This window comes from Zingiber officinale, chromosome 9A, assembly GCF_018446385.1.
Source record: "Zingiber officinale cultivar Zhangliang chromosome 9A, Zo_v1.1, whole genome shotgun sequence".
In the NCBI taxonomy this organism is placed as follows: domain Eukaryota; kingdom Viridiplantae; phylum Streptophyta; class Magnoliopsida; order Zingiberales; family Zingiberaceae; genus Zingiber; species Zingiber officinale.
In genome coordinates, this window is record NC_056002.1 from 134,825,066 (window position 1) to 134,846,435 (window position 21,370).

At 36.3% G+C, this 21,370-nt stretch overlaps 2 protein-coding genes across 2 annotated transcripts; both read left to right on the forward strand.

The window, feature by feature from the left end:
* Positions 1-1,209: 1,209 nt before the first annotated feature.
* On the forward strand, positions 1,210-1,743 carry LOC122019623 (F-box/kelch-repeat protein At1g16250-like). The gene has a single exon (XM_042577076.1). It carries the CDS (start codon positions 1,210-1,212, stop codon positions 1,741-1,743), a length of 534 nt encoding a protein of 177 aa, XP_042433010.1.
* Positions 1,744-4,435: 2,692 nt separating this feature from the next.
* On the forward strand, positions 4,436-5,805 carry LOC122020606. Its single transcript, XM_042578605.1, has 5 exons — positions 4,436-4,507; positions 4,693-4,815; positions 5,007-5,109; positions 5,191-5,334; positions 5,563-5,805. The coding sequence occupies exons 2-5, from the start codon at positions 4,702-4,704 to the stop codon at positions 5,643-5,645; spliced, it is 444 nt and encodes a 147-aa protein (XP_042434539.1). The 5' UTR covers positions 4,436-4,507; positions 4,693-4,701; the 3' UTR covers positions 5,646-5,805.
* The last annotated feature ends 15,565 nt before the right edge of the window (positions 5,806-21,370 follow it).

The following is a 21,370-nucleotide window of genomic DNA, read 5'->3' on the forward strand; positions in this document are numbered from 1 at the left end:
GATTGGCTATTATGTGAAGAGAATGATGAGAAAGAGCAAATATATAAGTAAATGGATTTCAAAAGACTTTTCAAAAATTTTAAGAGAAAAGGTGAAAGAGGGTCCTAAAAGGAAGATGTTACTTGCAATGGGTGCCATAAGAAGGGGCACTGTCAAAATGAATATTCCCATCTCTAAGAAGAAAGAAATGAGATCTATGTGAAATGATACAATTCAAAGAAATAGCTCCAAGACATCGACACTACTTAGCTTTGATTTAAGGTGTATTTTTAGGTAAAATTTGATTCTTTAGTTGAAGAAATATGATTTTGAGTATTTCTAAATTTGAATCTATTTAAGGTGTATTTTTAGGTAAAATTTGATTCGTTTTTCAATATCTTGATTGCAAATTCTAAGCCTTTTATGATCATATTTCAATTTATAAGGAGAATATGTGAAATAGTTTATGGGACATAAAATGTTTAAGATGAAACATCCTAACACTTAATGATTTTTAAAGTTTTTTTTAGCTCATCCATCAAGACCCTCCATCCCCTCACTACCTCCACTATATAGACCTAGTGAGTCTAATGACTCAGCAAGTTCAACATTTTATAACAAGAAATAACTACACATACACATGCTTTTTAATATATCTTTAAGGAAATGGCTTGAACATTTAAAATGAAATTTAGAATTTCCTGCCACCATTTAATTCTATACACCTTCAAATTGTAATTTACTAACATTAAACATTTACTTTCGCATCAACATTAAACTTTAGAATATTTAAATGAGTATAGTTCATTGAAAGTGGCTCATTTACCTCAACCTTTGTTCGTTTGGCCAAACATTTTCCCTAGTACTAGGTTTGGTAGTGTTGCTCGGTATCCTCTAAGCCGGGTTCCACAAGCTTTGACAAGGTTTCCGATATCCTCTAAACTGGATCCTTACCATAGTACTAGGTTTGGTAGGATTTTCCGGTATCCTCTAAGCCGGGTTCCACTTGCTTTGGTAAGGATTCCGGTATATTTTCTATCTATTTCATGCTTGGCAGTTGATTTCTTGTTGCTCATCCTAAGTATTGATTTTGTAAGACAATTCATTTGGATTGAATTAATCAATTTTGACCACTATGCATCACTGAATAAAATGTCTTTTGTTATTATTTTGGGAGAATCTTATACAACTCATGGACTCAACACTTTCAGGTGGGAAGATTTACCCCCAATGCCATTCCGTCTTATTGATTGTTTCAGCATATCTCATGGAGGTGAATTTCATGTTGTTGGCACAAAAATTCACAATTTTCGGCAAGATGCTTATGTTATCTTTAATCCACTAACACGGAAGTGGCGTGTTGTGGAAAATTTTGAGCCAATTTGTGAATTGTCACGGCATTCTACAACTCTTCTTGGAAGTAACATCTACCACATACTTGCAGATGGCACTGTTACAGTCATGACAACTGATCAAATGGTCTGGCACGAATTATGTGCATATCCTCTTGTGGTTCTTCGAGGCCATAATAGACAATTAAGATCATTTGGGTTTGGATTTGTTGCATCTCGAAAGCACATATATGTTATTGGAGGTCTGACTCTCAAGTATAACACAAACAACTTTACATATGCCACTGTAAAGCTAAAGACAACTAAGTTTTGCGACATAACAACTTTACCGCTAGAATGGAAGGATGTCAAATCAATGCCAATTGAAGTGGGACATATATGTGGATGTGCCTTTTTAGAGGAACAAAGATGATGCTTCTTTGTATCATACTCATTTTGGAACATCATGTTTCTTAATAAACATCTTAATAAGGATTCCGTTAATGCTTCCTGGCATTACTCAGTGCGTTGCCATAGAAATATTGAAGTAGCTTGTCATTGTAACTAGAGGATTATTTATATCTACAGATCGAGTATCATGTGTCGCATAAACATTGGCATGCTTATTTATAGCTTTTCATTCGAAAGTATTCTTGTGGCTTCAGACTGTGTATCTTCTTGTGGCTGGTCTTCCTAACAAAATTTTCTGAGCCCTTTATCTTCGATAAGAATATGAGACTGTTCTCTTTGGCTTTGTAAAGAACAGATGATTATCTTCTACTGAATCTAGATCAACAATGTTGGTCATGTCAAAGTCTCCTCTCCCTGCGAGAGGTCTACAGATATTTGTAGCCATGCCAAGCGCATCTTCTTGCCTTCAGGTTAGTGCGTCCTCTCAAATATATTTTCCTTGACTCACAGACTAACCAACAAGGCTGGTACATAAATTTATACAGTAGGTACTCTCCTATCACTTAGGTCATGGATTCAGCATAGAAAATCGCACCATAGAAGTCTTCAGCATCTTGCTTTCCATATGCTTTGGAAATAGAAAATTTAGCAACTAAGGGCATAGCTCAGTTTCCATGGCATAGCTTATTGTTATCGACAGTGTTTATTGTTAATTTGTTTCCTAAAATTCATCGATTTTTCCCACACTATTTAAATTTGATTGATGTATTCATGTTCAAGTGAAAAATGGATGTTTTCCCTCTATTGTAATCATAGCCCATCCCTTTTCCAATGCAAATTCATGTTATGTATGGCTGAGCCAAAAAGGCACATCGGTTGAAGTGCATTCTTCTCTTTTATCCATAAAATCTCTTCCTAAATTGAAGTGCATTCATCTCTATCTACCTTTTTTACAGCTGAGTTTCATGAACTCTTTCATGTTCTTATGTTCTAGTATATGGTGGGATATTTTTTACAAGATCTAGTATATATATTATGGTTTCACATGAAATTTTGAGTTATCTTGACATTGATGCTTAATGCCATTACAAACTCTTCAGCATAATCAATAAAACAACACTAACCTACTAGCCACTGGGTTGATAACCAACGCAACATCAAGGGCCTACTTAGTAACATAGAGAAATATTACGATCAGGTATGCCAACACCAAACTATGATAATTTGAACTTTAAGACAATATACATAGGAAATCCCATTTGCAATAATACAAAGACATACATTAGTTGTCCTTATAAATGGCAAACTACAACTCTGTAGACATTTCACATATTAATAAAAAAAACCAAATATCAGTAACAATATTGTATGTTTCTAGAGCAGGAAAAGTCTATACCTACAATATTGGTGAAGCTAAAGCAAGTACCTTAGATAAGGCAAACAATTGGGAATGCATCATGTAGTGTCCGAAATCATTTATTTAATGAAAGATATTTATTGGATTAATTATAATTAATTAGAATATATATTTAATTATGAATTTATTTATTTTATATTAAGAAGATAGTAGAATACAAATATTTGTAAAATTTAGAAAGACTTATAAATTTTATTATAGGTTATTCATTTAAATGATATAGAAGAGAAATATAAATCTATATGGTATACACAAATTAAATAAAAGATTAATAGCTAATCACTAAACTAATATAACATACGAATTTTATATATATATATATATACATAATTACGAAATTTAATGCAAAAACTTAGTATGTACAAATTTATAGAGAGTATTTATCTAATTAATATGAAATAAAATGTTAAGTGATATATAAAGGGAAATTACAAAGAATAAATAGAATTAAATAAGTAAACTATATATGGAATTATATAACCATGGAAATAAGTTTCTATTTAAAGTTGATATTAAGTTTTATAATAAAAATATAAACGAATTATCCTTTATATAAGTAACGAATTTTATATATGGATAGATATGGAAATTTTATAACCATAGAAATAGGTTTCTATTTAAACTTGATATTAAGTTTTATAAAAAATATATATATAAATGAATTAGCCTTTATATAAGTAATGAATTTTATATGTGGATAGATATGGAAATTTTATAACTATAAAAATAGGTTTCTATTTAAACTTGATATTAAGTTTTATAAAAAATACACCACTGTCCAAAAAAAATAGGTTTCTATGTGGATAGATATGCAATTTTTTTCTGTACTTAATAATACACCACTGTCCAAAAAAAAAAAATACAATAATGCAATTTTTACTCCAATAATACACCACTGTCCAAAAAAATATTTTAAAAAATATAAAAGTAATTATTAAAACTAATTGTTTTAAAAATAATAAATTTAAAAATTAGTTTTAAAAAATAAAACTAAAGATGAAATTATAAAACTATTTTTAAAACTCTAAAAAAATATTAAATTTGTTTTTCAAAAATTTATTCTAATATATTTTTTAAAAAATAATTTTTAAAACCCCAGTTTGAATATTTGAAATTATATTTTTTTGAAAATTTTAGATTGTTTATAATTAATTAGCAACATGAATTTAAAATTTAATTTTAATCATTTTTGGTATATTTTTTTAAAACTTAAATTTATATTATAATTATACCATTAATAATGCTTATATATATATATATATATATATATATATATATATATATATTGTATATCAGAATAAGGGTTAGGTTTAGAGTTGTCCCGATTCACGCCCCCCTTCAATCTTCATCGTACGTAGCCGCCGCTCAGGTAAGTCTCTCCTTCTCTCTCTATCTTCTCCGCTGATCCGGTGTCGAAGGGGGGTCTCTGGGCCGATCCCGTACCGAAACTGTAAAATCTGCGGGTTTCGGCACCGGAAACTCATCTTCTCTGATTCAACTCCGTTTTGAAATTTTATTTCTTATAAAAATTCATTTTTTTTGGAGCTCCAATAGATCAACGCCATGGCAGAGGCACGAAGTTGCGATCTGATTTCCAACTGTTTTCAGTCCGAGGAGATTACAGAGGAATCCCCAGAAGTGATCATTCCAAATATCCTAGACGAGTTCCTAGTAAAGGTCCGATTTTTTGTCATCACTTATAACGTTTTTTGCTTATGCTTGACCCTACATTGGAGATTGTTATTAGGAATTCGTAGTAGAGTAGATTGATTTTGCAGTAACATTGCCATAAGAATAGAATATCTAAATCCTCTACAATGATAAAATTGATGACTATCTAAATCATTATTTATTCTTTATGAATACAGATAAAATCAGATAATGAAATACTTACACGGAAAGAAGTAGAGGTGACATTGAATAATCACTTCAAGGATTTAAAGGAAACCCTCCTAGAGAAGATCGACAGAGGTAATATTTTTTTATAAATTGAGTAATAGATTATTTTTTATTTATTTATTTGTTTGCTTAACAAATTATATTACTTTTCAGGTAATACTGGTGGAAGAGGAGGAGGATCTTCTAAGATTGCTCTCAAGAAGATAGCTGCTACTGTCGTTTATATTATTATTTTTGCACTATATGTTAATGCTTGTTTATACACGCATGACCCAGCACAGAGATTGATTTTACATGGTATGATGATATCCAATTCCATCATGATCATTTATGTTTGGTGGAAATATTATATCAGTCGTAGATAGATATTTAATGTTACAGACATATACTCTTATGATGTAAATAAATAACTTTGATAGTTTATTAACTTCTTTTTTATTTATGCTGTTTTATAGACTTCATTAAGCATTAGTTATGTTCAATAGATATGATATTATGAAAATTAGTGTACTTGATGCTTCAGAGGATGGAAGAAAGAGAAGAAAAAAAAGAGGCCGGTTGCCTCCCAGGCGACTGCACCCCGCATGCTCGTGGGGAAGGGCCTCTAGCCTGGGTGCTCGTGGGTGAGTGCCCCAGGCCATTCGACTGCTCGCTGTCGACTCATGCTCGCGGGCGAGTGCCCTTGACTGCCGAGTTGAGATCCTTTGTCCCCAAATATTGTGTCCCTTTGTTCTTTCATCGATCCGACGGTTATCTTCTGTCCCAAAAATTACTGTCTTTTTTGTCCCCTTAAAGATCGGATGGTCACGTTATTTTTATGATATGCATTGTATTTTTGAGATGTGATTTAACTTGTCTGAGCAACGAGGGGACACGGGGATATAATATTTTTAATCTCTCCTTGGCTGCCCACCTGCTCTCGAGCGGGTGCAAGGTTGCCTGTTGCTTGGACAAGTACGAGGCAGTAGTGCTTGTTGCCCGCACTTTGTAGGGGGGTGTGGCGGCATGAGGCTGGCTGCATAGTGCAGCCCTTGCAGGGTTGTAGACCGACCGTGGTTTACATGGTTGAGGTATAGATAAGAAGGATAATGGTTAGATTTGTGCGGAAAAAAAAATAGAGAAATAAATTTTTTTTGAAAAAATGGTTTTGGAAGGATAAACAAAGTAAATATTGTATGCTTCGGAATCGGATTTAAAAGTTACGCAAAAAAATATTAAATTATTATTTTCTAAGATAGCTTTTGTTTAGGGCATCTATCGTCATGAAATTTCACTATGAATTCTTTCGTTGTTACATCCGTGCCATGTCTTTCCTCTCAATAGTTCCTTTAGAATCTCATAATATTCATTATATATTTTTTATCTCTCTTTAGTATTTTACATTATATATAATTAATTTTTTATAAAATTTAAATTTATAAATTTTTATAATATTCTCCCTTTCATATTTATCATCTTTTTTTGTTTTTAATATTTTAATATTTATTTTTTTCTTTAAACATAAATTAAAAAAAAAAACAAGAACCAAGCAGGGAGCCACTTCCTCGGAAGCAACAAAGGAGTTGTCTTCCATTATGGGAGAGAGTTCCTTTGTGACATTCATGTTGGATGCTCTTAGTAGTAGTGATGTACAGTGTCTAAAAAAATGAGATTGGATAACAAGTTTAACTTGTTAACTTAGGCATCCATAACTTATTCTTATTATAACACTCACCACCTCATTAAAAAAAATATGGAGTTTACTATCACATACTCATTATAACAACATATCATTTTTATCCACATTCCTTTTTAACACTCATTGTTTATGGATCCCAAAAGTCACTCAATTATCTTAAAATTATATCATATTAAATAAATATATTTTAAATTATTTAAATTATTTTTTAAAAAATAAATAATAATAATAAAATACACTCATCTTTTATTATTTATCTATTTTATTCCCTTTTTAATTTTAAAATTTTTATTTTTTTTAGTAAATAAAATTTTTAAAAATACATGAACCTTAACATTGTATCACATTGGTTTTAATATTAACATCCAGTTATAACATTCACTGTTGAACGCGAATACAGATGCTCATATAGTCTATCCGGGAGCAGGTGAGGAAAGGATAAGAGAAGGAAAGGTAATGTCTAACCCTTGTTTTGGGGGGGTATCCGGGAGTAGGTGAGGAAAGGATAAGAGAAGGAAAGGTAATGTCTACCCTTGTTTGGGTGGGGGGGTTCTTTTACCCTCCCTTACCCCAAATAAACTATTTCCTTATACCTTAAATCAGGGTGTAAGGAAGTTATCCTTCCTTTCCTTTCTTTTTCATTAATGGATCTCCTCTCATCCCATCCAAATAGAGGAGTCCAGATCTCCTAGTCCACAAAAAATAGACTAGGGGATGAATTATTTGTAATTTTGGTCGGATCATGGTCGTGATCCGATCGCAATTGGCTGTGATCCCTCCCTAAGTTTATTGTCCCCAAGTTATATTTGGGTCGGGGTGAGTGGGCGGAGGTCAATCGGAGCCGCCCCCCCCCCCTCAAAACGACAGACTGTCTAGCTACTTGTCCACTGCCAGTGGCCACCTGTCCCGACCCAAACTATAACCTGGCCAGACGGTAAATTCAGAGAGAGATTGTAATCAATTATAACTGGATCATGACCACGATCTGACCATAGTTATAAGTGGTTCATTTTTTGATATTTTTTTTTTATTGACCTGTGGATCTATTTGTGGACTAGAAGATCTATTTTCCAAATAGATGATTAGGAACCAAAAGATGATATGAATGTAATGGAGGGCTATTTGGTCGATACAAAAAATCATGCGTCAGGGGCCAATTGGCTCTCTTGTTCAACTCACGAGTTGGGTCTCAAACTATCGATGGACAATAGCAAATCTCACATTCGTCTTCTAATCCCACTTTGTGTAGGATCAAATCCCTACATATCCCATAAGCAAAACTAAACAACAGAAAATGTGATATATTTCTTATGAAATACCATTCCATTGGAATGAAGACCCCACACCAAATGAGCCTTAATATTTTTATTCATTATTCATAAGCATGGTTTTCAAGTGGAACAACAATTTGAATGACAAACTAGAAATGAATTTAAAAATTAAAACTAACTGATTACAAGTAGTGATCAGATCAAGCTTACAGAAGAGCACGTGGGAGGAGCTGCAACGCTGGAATGAAGAATTCAGTTCAGATTGATGGGCGATTGACTAGAAAAAGATTTTTCATTACACGGGAAAACTTCCTTTTAATCATGTGCATACAGAAATGATTCAACAAAATGTCAGTATCTCAAAATCAAGAGGTCCCTAGTGAAGGCTCTCCTACACTCAAGTCAGTACCAACCTGAGCGAGTGAATGAAAAACAATAAGGAAGGAATGTGCGTACAGGAGTAAAACTCAGATGTTCAGAGAACGTACATCGCCAACGGAGAGGACTCCCCCTTTATATACCACCTCTCCTAACCTCTGACACAATCATGAGGTGGGAAAGTGTGTCAGAGGTCGTTATGTAAAAGAGAGTGCAAAACCTGAACAATATTGAACAATATGTAATAATTGTTCGAAGAATCTTCCGTTTACCCATATATATACCTCTTTTGTCGTTTATAATTCATGTCATTGCTGAGACGTTGAAGGAATATGCTGTCAAAAGTGGTCACCTGATGGGGAACATAATAACTCCTTAAGAAGATTCCAGAAGAATATTCTCTGACAAATTATTAGAATTCCCTAACAATATTATTTCCTAGATGCCTCTCAGCCAAAAGTTGGCCAAACCGAGCACCCCTTGAAGTGAAGGTAGAATGGAAACCTGAGTTATATAAGACTGGTCGGTATTCTATACTGCTTTACCATACCTACATGGTCATGTTGGAGCTCTAAATGAGTTACTACTCGATTCTTGTTGTACTGCTCTATCATACCTGCATGGGCATATTGGAGCTCTATGTGAGATGCCGCCCGAATTTTAGGGTCGCTCAGATATATGGAGTCACCTAGAGTTTTGGGTGAGAAACCACTTGGTCTTTAGGGTCGCTCGGATATATGGAGTCATATGGAATTCTATGTGAGATACAGCCCGATCTTTAAGGTCACTTGGATATATGGAGTCATCTGGAGTTCTGGGTGAGAAACCACCCGATCTTTAGGGTCGCTCGGATATATGAAGTCATCTTGAGTTCTGAGTGAGGAACCGCATGGTCTTGATGTATGGAGTCATCTTGAGTTCTGAGTGAGGAACCACCCGGTCTTTAGGGACGCTCAAATATATGGAGTCATCTGGAGCTTTGTGTGAGATATTGCTCAATCTTTAGGGTCGCTCAAATATATGGAGTCATCTAGGGTTATGGGTGAGGACCCACCTGATCTTTAGGGTCGCTCGGATATATGGAGTCATCTAGAGCTCTGTGTGAGATATCGCTCGGTCTTTAGGGTCGCTCGGATATATGGAGTCATGGAAACGAGTTCATTGAGTTCGGACGCCCTTGTGACTACCCTGCCATATACAGGCTACTCGCCAACCGGTAGGGCTTGAATGCTCGTTCTTACAGAACGATCGACCCTCAAGCAGACCATCCTTAGAATAATTGGCCCTTATGTAGGTCATCTTTACATTGAAGGTCTTAATACTAGTCGAGAGTCTAAACTCTACCCTAGGGTGACCCTCTGACTACCACTCTACCTTAATTCTGACCTTCACCTCATCTTGACTTTGACTGTCATATCATCCTCATGGTCCGCTCGTTACATCACATATCACTAGTCTTCCTTTTAAGTTTAGTCGAAATAGGTGTAGCCGACTAACTGGACCCAAGTCTAGTTTTCATTTGCTCGCCTCTTTCCTCAGGGCCGTCCAAAAACTCCGATGCTCAAATCAGTACTAGCCCGAGCGAGTGAATGAAGAACAATAAGGAACGTGCGTACAGGAGTAAAACTCAAATGCTCCGAGAACGTACCTTGCCAACGGAGATGGCTCCCCCTTTATATACCATGTCTCTTAACTTCCATAATCATGAGGTGGAAAAGTATCTCAAAGGTTGTTAGGTAAAGGAGAGTGTATAGCCTGAACAATATTGAACAATTTACGATAATTGTTCGAGAAATTTTCCGTTTACTCATATGTATACCTCTTTTGTCGTTTATAATTCATGTCATTGCTAAGATGTTGAAGGAATATGCTGTCATAAGTGGTTGCCTGATGGGGAACATAATAACTCCTTAAGAAGGTTCCAAAAGAATATTCTCTGAGAAGTTGTTAGAATTCTCTGACAATATTGTTTCCCAAATGCCTCTCGATCGAAAGTTGGCCAGACCAAGCGCCCCTTGAAGTGAAGACAGAATGGAAACCTGAGTTATATAAGACTGGTCGATATTCTGTACTGCTTTACCGTACCTGCTGTTGGAACCTTGACACCGCTAGAGGGGGTGAATAGCATCTCATCCAAATCGCCACTTCCTACACTTGTTAGTACGCAGCGGAAAATAAAATACAAATACTAACAATAGAAAGCAAACCTAACACGTTGATTTAACGTGGTTCAGAGATAAAGGTCCTACTCCACGGCTGTCCGTAAGGTGGACGATCCCGATTCGTCGGTGGATGATTCCCCGGAGAACTTCCGGCTAGCTCACGCAGCTCCTTGTGGGTGGAGAAATCTCACCACAACCTCGTACAAGCACGCTAGATCATTTGGGCACTTGGAGACTCTAATTAGGGTTAACCACCACTAATTTCGTCAACCTTAACCAAGCTTCCAATGCTTGGTTATATAGGCCACAAGTTAGAAAACTCCGCCTACCAGTCGACTGCCAAAACTAGCAGTCGACTGTCCTCTGTGGAAATTCGACCGTTACATCCCAACGGCTCGATACCAGTCGACTGCTAAAATATGCAGTCGATTACTCCACACTGACCGAACGAACATAACCATTCTGTTTGCACTCAGTCGACTGCGCAGTCGACTTTACCAGTCGACTGCTAAAACATGTAGTCGACTGCTACAGTAACGCTGCAGAACTACTACAGTAAAACCCTAGAGTCTATGATTTGACCCCCGAGTACATTCGCTCAGCACTCATCCTCGTCCGACCAACCTAGATCTAGCCTTCTAGCCTCCTTCATCAGCCTTGCGTCCCTCGGATGTCTTCCTATCCTTCACGTCTTGCCTTCTAGAGCTTCCATCAGTCTTGTCATTGTTGTCGGGTCTTCCTTTGCCAAGAGGTCGCGCCTCCGGGATTTCATCCATTGTCAAGTCACACTTGGACTTACGTTGCCAAGACTACATACTTGGACTTACACCGCCAAGACTCATCCTTGGACTTTCCTCCTTTCCCAAGATCACACTTAGATTTTTCTTGTTGTACCTGTATCCTGCACACTCCTAATGCATATCAAATACAACAATAATCCTAACTTAAACCTTTACACAAACATCAAAACCTAGGATCACTAGATTACTCCAACACCTACATGGTCATGTTAGAGCTCTGAATGAGTTACTGCTCGGTTCTTGTTGTACTGCTTTGTCATACCTGCGTGGGCATATTGGAGCTCCATGTGAGATACCGCTCAGTCTTTAGGGTAGCTCAGATATATGGAGTCACCTGGAGTTCTAGGTGAGGAACCACCCAATCTTTAGGGTCGCTCGGATATATGGAATCATCTGAAGCTCTGTGTGAGATATCGTCCGATCTTTAGGGTCGCTCGGATATATGGAGTCATCTAGAGTTCTGGATGAGGAACCACCCGATCTTTAGGGTCGCTCGGATATATGGAGTCATGTTGAGTTCTAGGTGAGGAACCACCTGGTCTTTAGGGCCACTCGGATATATGGAGTCATCTGAAGCTTTGTGTGAGATATCGCCTGGTCTTTAGGATCACTCGGATATATAGAGTCATCTGGGGTCTTGGGTGAGGAACCACCCGGTCTTTAGGGTTGCTCGGATATATGAGTCATCTGAAGCGCTGTATGAAATACCGCTCGATCTTTAGGGTCGTTCAAATATATGGAGTCATAGAAACGAGTCCCTTGAGTCCGAACGGCCTTGTGACCTCCCTACCATATACAGGGTTATCCGCCTATCCTTAAGACTTGAACGCTCGTTATTACGGAACGACCTATCCTCAAGCAGGTCATCCTTAGAACAATCAACCCTTAAGCAGATCATCTTTGCATTGGAGGCCTTAGTACTTACTACTCGAGAGTCTAAACTCTGCCTTAGGGTGACCCTCTGACTGCTATCCTGTCTTGATTTTGATCTCCACCACATCTTAACTTTGAGTGTCATACAATCTTTCGGGTCCACTCGTTACATCCCATATTCCCATGCTCAGCCTTATCCAGTACTCTTTATCAGTATTAAAGAAAATAACAAGTCTGGGATGTGTCTACTGCCATTGCATATATTTCGTTGACGTAAATACCAAAATATATATTTAAAATTTTAAATAATTTTGTTTGATTTTAACGGTTTATATAAATATAAACTGAAAATAAATCAAAATTGATGATTTTATCTAGTAATCAAACCAAAACTAAAGCGACAAATCCTATGTCTAAAAAATCATATAAATTTTGAAAAAAAATGAACAAGATAAGTATCATAAACATGCACAATTTATGCAGGTGTTGAACCATATTTTGTCTTTTTTAAAAAAAAAATCAGAATGTATTGGTCCAAAATATAATTTAAACTTGGCAGATATTCTTTAGTGTAGTTTCCTTGTCGAAAATTACTGCTGGCTCATTAAGTTCAGGTAGGCAAACATTGCGTGAAACAACTGAGTAATCCACCGAAAGAAAATATATGCAATAGACCGTAGCTGAGATTCAATTCTTAGATGTCTAATTAACTATTTGAATAACCTAACCACTGCGCTATTACTTTGGGAGCAAATTTGTTGTTTAATTCTTTAAATAATAGTAAGTGATGGTGTCAATCAATTTGAATAAAAAAATATAAATTAAAGTTAATTTATTAATTATTATTATTTTTGTTTATTGTAGAACTTAGTTTAGTCAATGTTGCTGCCACACCAACAAAACTTGATTTAAACACTAATTTAATCCAATTCTAACTCAATTCCTCTATAAATATCTGCTTAAATAAGCAGATTTTATCCTAATCAGAGATAACAAGGTGGATATTTGTAAGATGAATTATAATCCAACTTGGATTAAGATTTAATGCTTTCAGTGATTACTTAGAAAATAATTAAGTAGTGGACTGGCTCATAATATATTTTTGCACAATTGTTCTATCGCTTGTTAAGAGACTCGAAACAGAAGGCAACCTCCATGCTCTATCGCTGGTTAAGAGACTCGAACCAGATGACAACCTCCTTATGTAGTTTGATCTGCCTGACCTGTTTGGCATCAACCTTGTTGCATCAACTCTTCGACCGATCCAAGCATCATGGACTCGAAGGCGAAGATGTGATTATGGAAGTAATTTTAATGTGCATAGCGGGAAAACAAAAACAAAACTAATACTACTCAAATGAAGTCTTTCCTAGAGTTTAGCTAATTCTTATAAACTTGATTGGTTGCCAAAGGATAACTGAATTTGTACATAAGACCAGATGATGATGCCCAAGTAGTTCTTGTGGTAGCACCTGAAACCTCAGTGGATTCATCTTGCGCAACTACTATTGGTACTTTGGAGTACCTCAAGTCATTCAATTCGAGGAAATGGTTGCAACAAATGACTAACTGATCCAAACAACTAACAAGCATCAATTTACGAGGCGATGGCATACACACTCTTCTAACGTAAAATAAGCATATAAAATTATCATAAATAAAGAAAACAAGTAGCATCTCAAGGTTTGAGAATCCATTTATTAATAATGGAATCATAGAAAGTAAAGTAATAAGAGATCACCAACCTAATTAAGTCGTTATTAATAATTGAATCATAGAAAGTAAAGTAAGAAAGATCACCAATTTAATTTTTTATCCTCCCACCAATAAACGAGTATCAATCTTGTTGAGCTGCTTCCAATGTTCAGCAACCTCCATTCCTAATATATCAGATGAACAATGGCATTGGAAAGAAGTAAGCATTTCAAGGACTATAAGATAAACCAAAGTAAAAGTTGAGTTTCTGTGTTCTCCATTCTCTCAAGCCTTTCCTGAAAACAACTTAACTACATCCATTTTAAGGTGTATTTAGTCCGCAAACCTTACGCCATCGATGAACTACTTCAAGACCATATCTGACATGCAAGTGGTTGAACCGCACAAGTATGAGAATGCAGTTGGAAATTGTTATCACCAACAATTTTTAAAAGGAATGCAAAATATTACTGCGTGGACTCTTTCAGTATCTCATTGAAACTCCACCTAGACGTGCCGCACCAAGTAGAGCTCCAGCAACTGTATAAATCCTTGGCTTCCTTATTGCTTTCGGGGGCGTCTAAATGGATCCCAGATATCAGTTGCAATTCGTTACCATCACTTTCTGAAAGGAGTTCATCACCCTCATAGGAAGAGTTAGTTTATGCACATTACGAGAAAAGCAAGCATTGGTAGAGAGATTGGTTATCATCAAATAAACAACATAGCACCTGTTTTGCATACCCGAGATGATATATCAGAAGTGGACGCTAAGATAGCATAACATTACAGTAGGAGATCACACTTTTTTTTTTATGCCATCATGGGCAATCAACTTGATAGTGTTCAGGATTAATAGTTTTGTAGTAGTATCGATGCACCAACAAGCTATGTTCAGGATTTATAGTTTTGTAGTAGTTGCCCTTCTAGTTGCCATCAAACTTTAGATCCTGTCCTAAAAAGAGCTAAATTCTATAGGATAGTTACCTTGCATCCAATTCAATAGAAAATCTCTCCAGTAAATGTACCATAGGCCATTCCACAGTTTAAAGTGCTAGTTACCCGTATTGGTTTTTGGTCAATGATCAGAATGGTATTGTCTAAGTGCTGAGATCAACCAAGACACCACGTAAGGAAGAAGATTTAGAAAAAATATCTTGATATTCAGTTTGTTATCAAAAACCTAACTTGTCTAAGGTTTAACAGGTAATCAGCTAAACCTGATAGAGATAATGTTTTATGCTATCTTTCTCACTTCCTACTTTTTTTTAAACATTTATATCAAGATAAGGCAGTATGATAGTATCAGAATTTATAAGTGTCAAATGGACCAAGCCCCATATGGTTCAGGTCATTCTTAGCATAGTCTCATTCATGGCGCGTCACAATATCGAGCAAGGCATGGGATCACGTAGGGTGATAAGCATCCATGCAAACATTAAAAACGAGGTCCAATGATGAAACCTCAATGAGATGCAAGTTCCTCCTTTGTTTTTTATGGCCCCCTTTTACAGGATATATCAATTATCAACATAAGCTGCCTGACAGAGATTTTAAGTTAAACTAAAACATAAAAGTAATAGGAAGAAAGTCCTAGAAGGATATAAACCCATGCAACACATTTATTCTAGGCATGTCAAGTCTTTATATTATACCCGCCAGCCTATGTAGAACAGCATCATCTAATTCCTGAGGCTTATTAGTTGCACCTGCAAAAATATTTAACCTCATCTAATTCCTGAGGCTTATTAGTTGCACCTGCAAAAAATATTTAACCTCAAAACACAATATATGTACAAAGTATATAAAAATCATATACGACTTAACAAAATATGTCTATTAACCTAAAATTGAGAGACATGCCCTCACCAATTACGATTATCAAATCTTTCTGATTTGGAGTCACCCCATCAAACTGGATTAAGAACTCTGACTTCTGACTTCGGCCTTCTACTTGCATCATTCTCATTAGCAACTCTATTGAACAAAATAGTGTCTATCTTCAGAATGAAAAATGCAAATTAATCAGATTATCATGTATCAATATGTTGTACATTTAATTTACAATATAGAATTTTAACTTTTCATATTAGATAACAGAGTACGAGAAAAAATTAGGCAATAGCCCCCAAGGACATAAACATATTTCTTTGTGAGAATAATTGATGAAATTCATAGATCATGATCAAAAAAGGAAATATTAACATTCAAAGTCTAACAACATCGTTTGAAAAGTCTCCAATCTAATTCTAGGAACAGTTCCCACATTAATGTTCCTTAATCCACATGGTAAAAATAGAATAACATTATTCACAATCCACATACTTAAATCAGATAATTCAGAAGGAGTAGCAAAAATACTTGCTTGTATCTGCTTCTTCAGAAAGGAAACAAGGATATATGCCAATTGACTAATAGCATAGAAGCATTTCTTATTATAGAACCTTTGATATGCAATACAAGTTTTTGAGCTTTCTTAATTTATACCTCCTACTTTAGAATCTTCACAATACCAGGTTTCAGCTATTTTACGTTTGAAGGATTCATACTGTTGAATCCTTCATATTGTTTTCTCAGTCAACAAAGAATTATGCCAAACATTCATCAAGAAGAAAAGTTATAACTTGACCAAAAATTGCACCTACTATATGTAAGCTTCAAGAAAAGCAGGGATGTTTTAGCACTCCAGTCCATACTCAGTCATTAGGCTACTTTAGCTGACAAACTTTTTCCCAAATATATTGGGGCTTCAGAAACTATGCACTTTGATGGTGATATTTTTATTTCATGAGAAAACTATATTGAAACCTCAATCAAAAGACAAATGTTAAACATTCATAAACCTAGGTTATTTTAGACATAGCTTATTGGATTCTATGATTCAAGTATGATAGCTGCAGGAATTCCTGATAGAATAAGCAATGACATCAACACACGTATATGGAAGTGAACACTATCATGGTTCCACGCTCTCATTATTAACTTTTCACCACCTAATCATCTCTTTTTCATGGATTACAAAGAACAACAAACTAATCTGTGTGCCTTGAGGCTTATTTCCATCTACCATCATACTAAGCTATAGTTGTCAAGAATTCCTTAATTTGATAAAGTAACTCTTTCTAGTCCTAATTACAAGTTTTTTTTTAATATGAACTGATGAAGTGCATTTAAATAACCTATCATGTTATATATGTGTGTGTATAATGTATGGAGTAACTCACTTCATCCATGAAGATTACAGATGGCTGCCTGGCAACAGCAACCTCAAAAAGAGTTCGAACAAGCTTTTCATCTTCTCCAAGACTCCAACCTATGTCACCAATAATTGAAAATGAAAAAATAGTGTGATCAAACTTTCCAGATAAATAATACATACCTCTTTTTTTCAAGAAAAAAAATCTATAAATGGGAATATCATGTACCCATTTTGAAGATAAAGATGAAGCAGAAACATTAAAAAAATGTTGCCTCTGATTCAGATGCAACAGCTTTGGCAAGCATTGTTTTCCCATTGTCAGGTGGACCAAAGAGGAGAAGACCTAACATATAAAAATTTAAAATCCAAGTCAGGGATTCCTCTTATTCAAAGTTTGCAATATCAACTAAAGATGTACCTCTAGCTGGTTTTTGAAGACAAGTAAAAAGGTCTCTTCTTTTAGTGGTAAAATCACCATTTCTATAAGAGTTTGATTGGTCTTGTCAAGACCAGCTTCACATCAAACAAGAATGGTCACATACCAATTTAGAAAATATATTGAAAGAAAATATTTCAAAATACAATTTAATGATGATCTAATAATTTCATGCTAATATCATGCCATTTAAAAGCGGGGCTTCTGTCCACTATTGTAGTGTTAATCATTTCGACCAGATGGGAATCCTGACTTTGAGTTTTCAATATCATTCTTCTGACTAGGCAAGTTTTTATTAGCTTTCCATGCAGTGGGAACCCTAGACATGATAGGTCTGCTTGAACCAGTGCTTGGGTAGGTCTACAAAGTTACATACAATGGCAATTGAGAGAAAGGAAACTTGGGAGATTCAGAGCAATTGAGCTTGCTCTCACGACTAACGACCTCTCGGTCGGGATTTCAAACTCTCGCCCTAGTGCGAGTTATAAGTGAGCATGCTCTCACACCTCCAGACTCTCGCCCCAATTCGAGTTATAAGTGAACTTGCTCTCACGATCAACGACCTTTCAGTCTGGATTCCAAACTCTCGCCCCAGTACGAGTTATAAGTGAGCTTACTCTCACGCCTCCAGACTCTCGCTCCAGTACGAGTTATAAGTGAGCATGCTTTCACGCCTCCAGACTCTCGCCCCAATATGAGTTATAAGTGAGCATGCGCTCATGCTTCCAGATTCTCGCCCCAGTGAGAGTTATAAGTGAGCATGCTCTCACGCCTCCAGACTCTCGCCCTAGTGCGAGTTATAAGTGAGCATTCTCTCATGCTTCTAGACTCTCGCCCCAGTGCGAGTTATAAGTGAGCTTTCTCTCACGACCAACAACCTCTCGTCAGGCTTCTAGACTCTCGCCCCAGTGCGAGTTATAAGTGAGCTTGCTCTCACACCTCCAAACTCTCGCCCTAATGCGAGTTACAAGTGAGCCTGCTTTCACAACCAATGATCCGTCTGGAAGGATTTCAAACTCTCGTCTTTGCATCTTAACACGCGCGCTTAGTAACTCATGGATCAGGTACTCTTATTCTCGGGCAGGTTATCAGCAAACAAAGAAGTACCAGGAAAAAGAAAAAAGAAACAAAGATTAAGGCCCGACCAGATTTGCATTTATTTAAGGAAGTATTTAATGAAGTACAGGGGACACTATGGTGAAAGGAGCAGCATTTAAAAATGTTATGGTGGAACAAGTAAATCAAAGCCTGAGTCTAGTTAGTCGGACCTGAGCTTCCTTCGACTAGACTTGGGGGGAGGCTTGTGATACGATACATAATGGTGGGGTCCGATAAAGTTGGGCAGTTAGAAGTCAAGGGGACGTGACAATCAGAACTCAAGGGGGCATGGCGATTAGAAGTCAAGGGGATGGGACAGTCAACAGGTATGGAAAGAGGAGGTAGGACCATGTGACGATGTCAGCAACATGATTCCCGGTCGGGTTCTCACAGACTGGAACTCTAGATCTGAGACACCTTGGTCTAAAACCTGGTAGGTAGTCGGGGTGATACCTGACCTGGATCTGACTGATCAGGCTCTCACGACCTGGTTGTAGCTAGGCCTAGTACCCTCAGTAAGCTAAACGCCCGGTCAGCCAACTCTCGGTCGGCTCTTGGACGATCTCTCCATAGCTCCCGACCCCCCACGGTTTAGTCCAGGTGGTATACCCGACTGATCATCCCGAGCTGCCCTATTCATATCCGATCAGGATAGAAGGCGCTACATGACAACAAGATCAGGGAATCGTAATTGTCTGTCAGAGAATAACTGCTGAGTGTCAAGGAATATTCTAATAGACTGCGATCATCTACTAATGGAACCTTCCTTCAGTCTACAGGAGGATGTCACGTGTCCTCCATCACCCGACAGACCTGACACCCGACATTCTCTGACATCGGCCAGCCTCTAGAGGTACGCATTGTCATATAAAAAGGGAGGTCCTCTCCCTTGCACAGGTACACTCTCTTGCACATTCGCACTTATCTTTTACCTCTTTCTCCTTCGTACAATGTTCTTCTAGGGAAAAAGTACCTGACTTGAATGTCGGAGGGCCTGCTCCGGGGACTTTTTACCTAGTTTCTGGCCTCTAATACCCATGTGCTTGTTTGAGTGTACGCAAAGCTCAGGTACCGCCGGCTCAATCATCATCGTCCGTCAGTATTACGTGGGAGTCCATTTTTGGAAGCGCATACGAGAAAGGTGTCTCAGTCGCCTCTCCGTCAACACCAACCACAACTCATCCGACCTTCATCTGACTAAGATTCTGAACAGGATCACAAGATAATAGATGTCTTTTGAATGCAAAAGTAATACGTGCCACAGTTTCTTGATGTCTTTTGATTTATCCTTTACATTCTTAGACTGTTGTCACTTCCAAGAAGGGTCCTCATGTATGCACACATGTTCTTGAAGTTTAGTTACCTTAAGTAATAGAACAAACAATTCTAACTGGCCATTACTAACACAAGAGCCTCTTGAGACAATGGACACGAAACTGTTTGCCTTGGTGCTCACTTTATAGAATTATAGAATTTAAACTATCCATGCTACACATTCATGCCTTTTTTTTTTCATGAATACTTGATATATGTTTATATCCTTTCACATTGTTCATTATAGTTAATTATTTAATATCTAAGCTAACGAGGTTTGCCTTTTGAAGATATTGATGCGGGTTGAGCAAGAACAGAAGGTCACAAAAGATGCTCACCTCTTCAAAGCAAGAGGCTGCAGCTCAAAGACACTCTGCCTATGTCTTGCAGGTTATTCTCATCCTTGATTCTTTGTTTTGATCAAGTTTGAGTATTCATACCTTATTCTTATAATTAAAAATTATATAGTAGACATATTTCATGGATTAAGTGCTATGTGTTGTTAAATAAGATGATGATTTGTATTAAATTAAATATCTGTATTATTAATTTTTAGAAGGGGAATCTTGGCGCAACGGTAAAGTTGTTGTCATGTAATCAAAAAGGTCATAGGTTCGAATCCTGGAAATAACCTCTTGTAAAAAAAAATGTAAGACTGCGTACAATGAATCTTTCCCCGGGACCCCGTATGGCGGGAGCATCGTGCACCGGACTACCCTTTTATCTATATCATTAGTTTTTAAAGGCTCTGTCATGCTAGTACCACTTTCAGATTACCTGAAGAACATTATTTCTGTAATTATTGACTTACAACATGGACAACAGCTTGGATGCCTTAAGTTTAACCAATTTTTATCTTGTGACTCAAAGTAAAAATTGTTAAGACTTGTTGTGGGACATTAAGCTTCTTATGAAATTTAGACCAGTAAATTTCATATTGTTTAGCACTTTTGTCTCTCTTTGGTGAGTTGAAGTATTTATATAGTCACTCCTCTTTAGCACCTGAATTTCTAGCTTAGGGTTCATGGATTTGATGAAAATTGAAACTACTTCTAGGGAGGAAAACATTTTTAAGTAAAGTAAATCAAGTTTTCTTTTGTACACATTAAAGTGAGTGGAAAGTTATTTTTGGTATTGGGTGAAGGTGTCACATGGAAAAAGAATATCCTAACATGTGAATTTAACCCCCCAAATTATACATTTGGTTGAAATGCTATGAAACCCTTGATTTTTTAAATAAAATTATTAATAGATATATTATTTTTTTATGCAATAAATTTTTTCGGTTTTTTATTTTTTTATATATTTAATTGTTATATATTACTTTTAGACTTTTTGGATATTGCATGGTCCAAAATGACTTTATCCCATATTTTATGTACTTTTTATTTCATATATTTTTTTTTAATTCAATTTATTTTATTTTTAT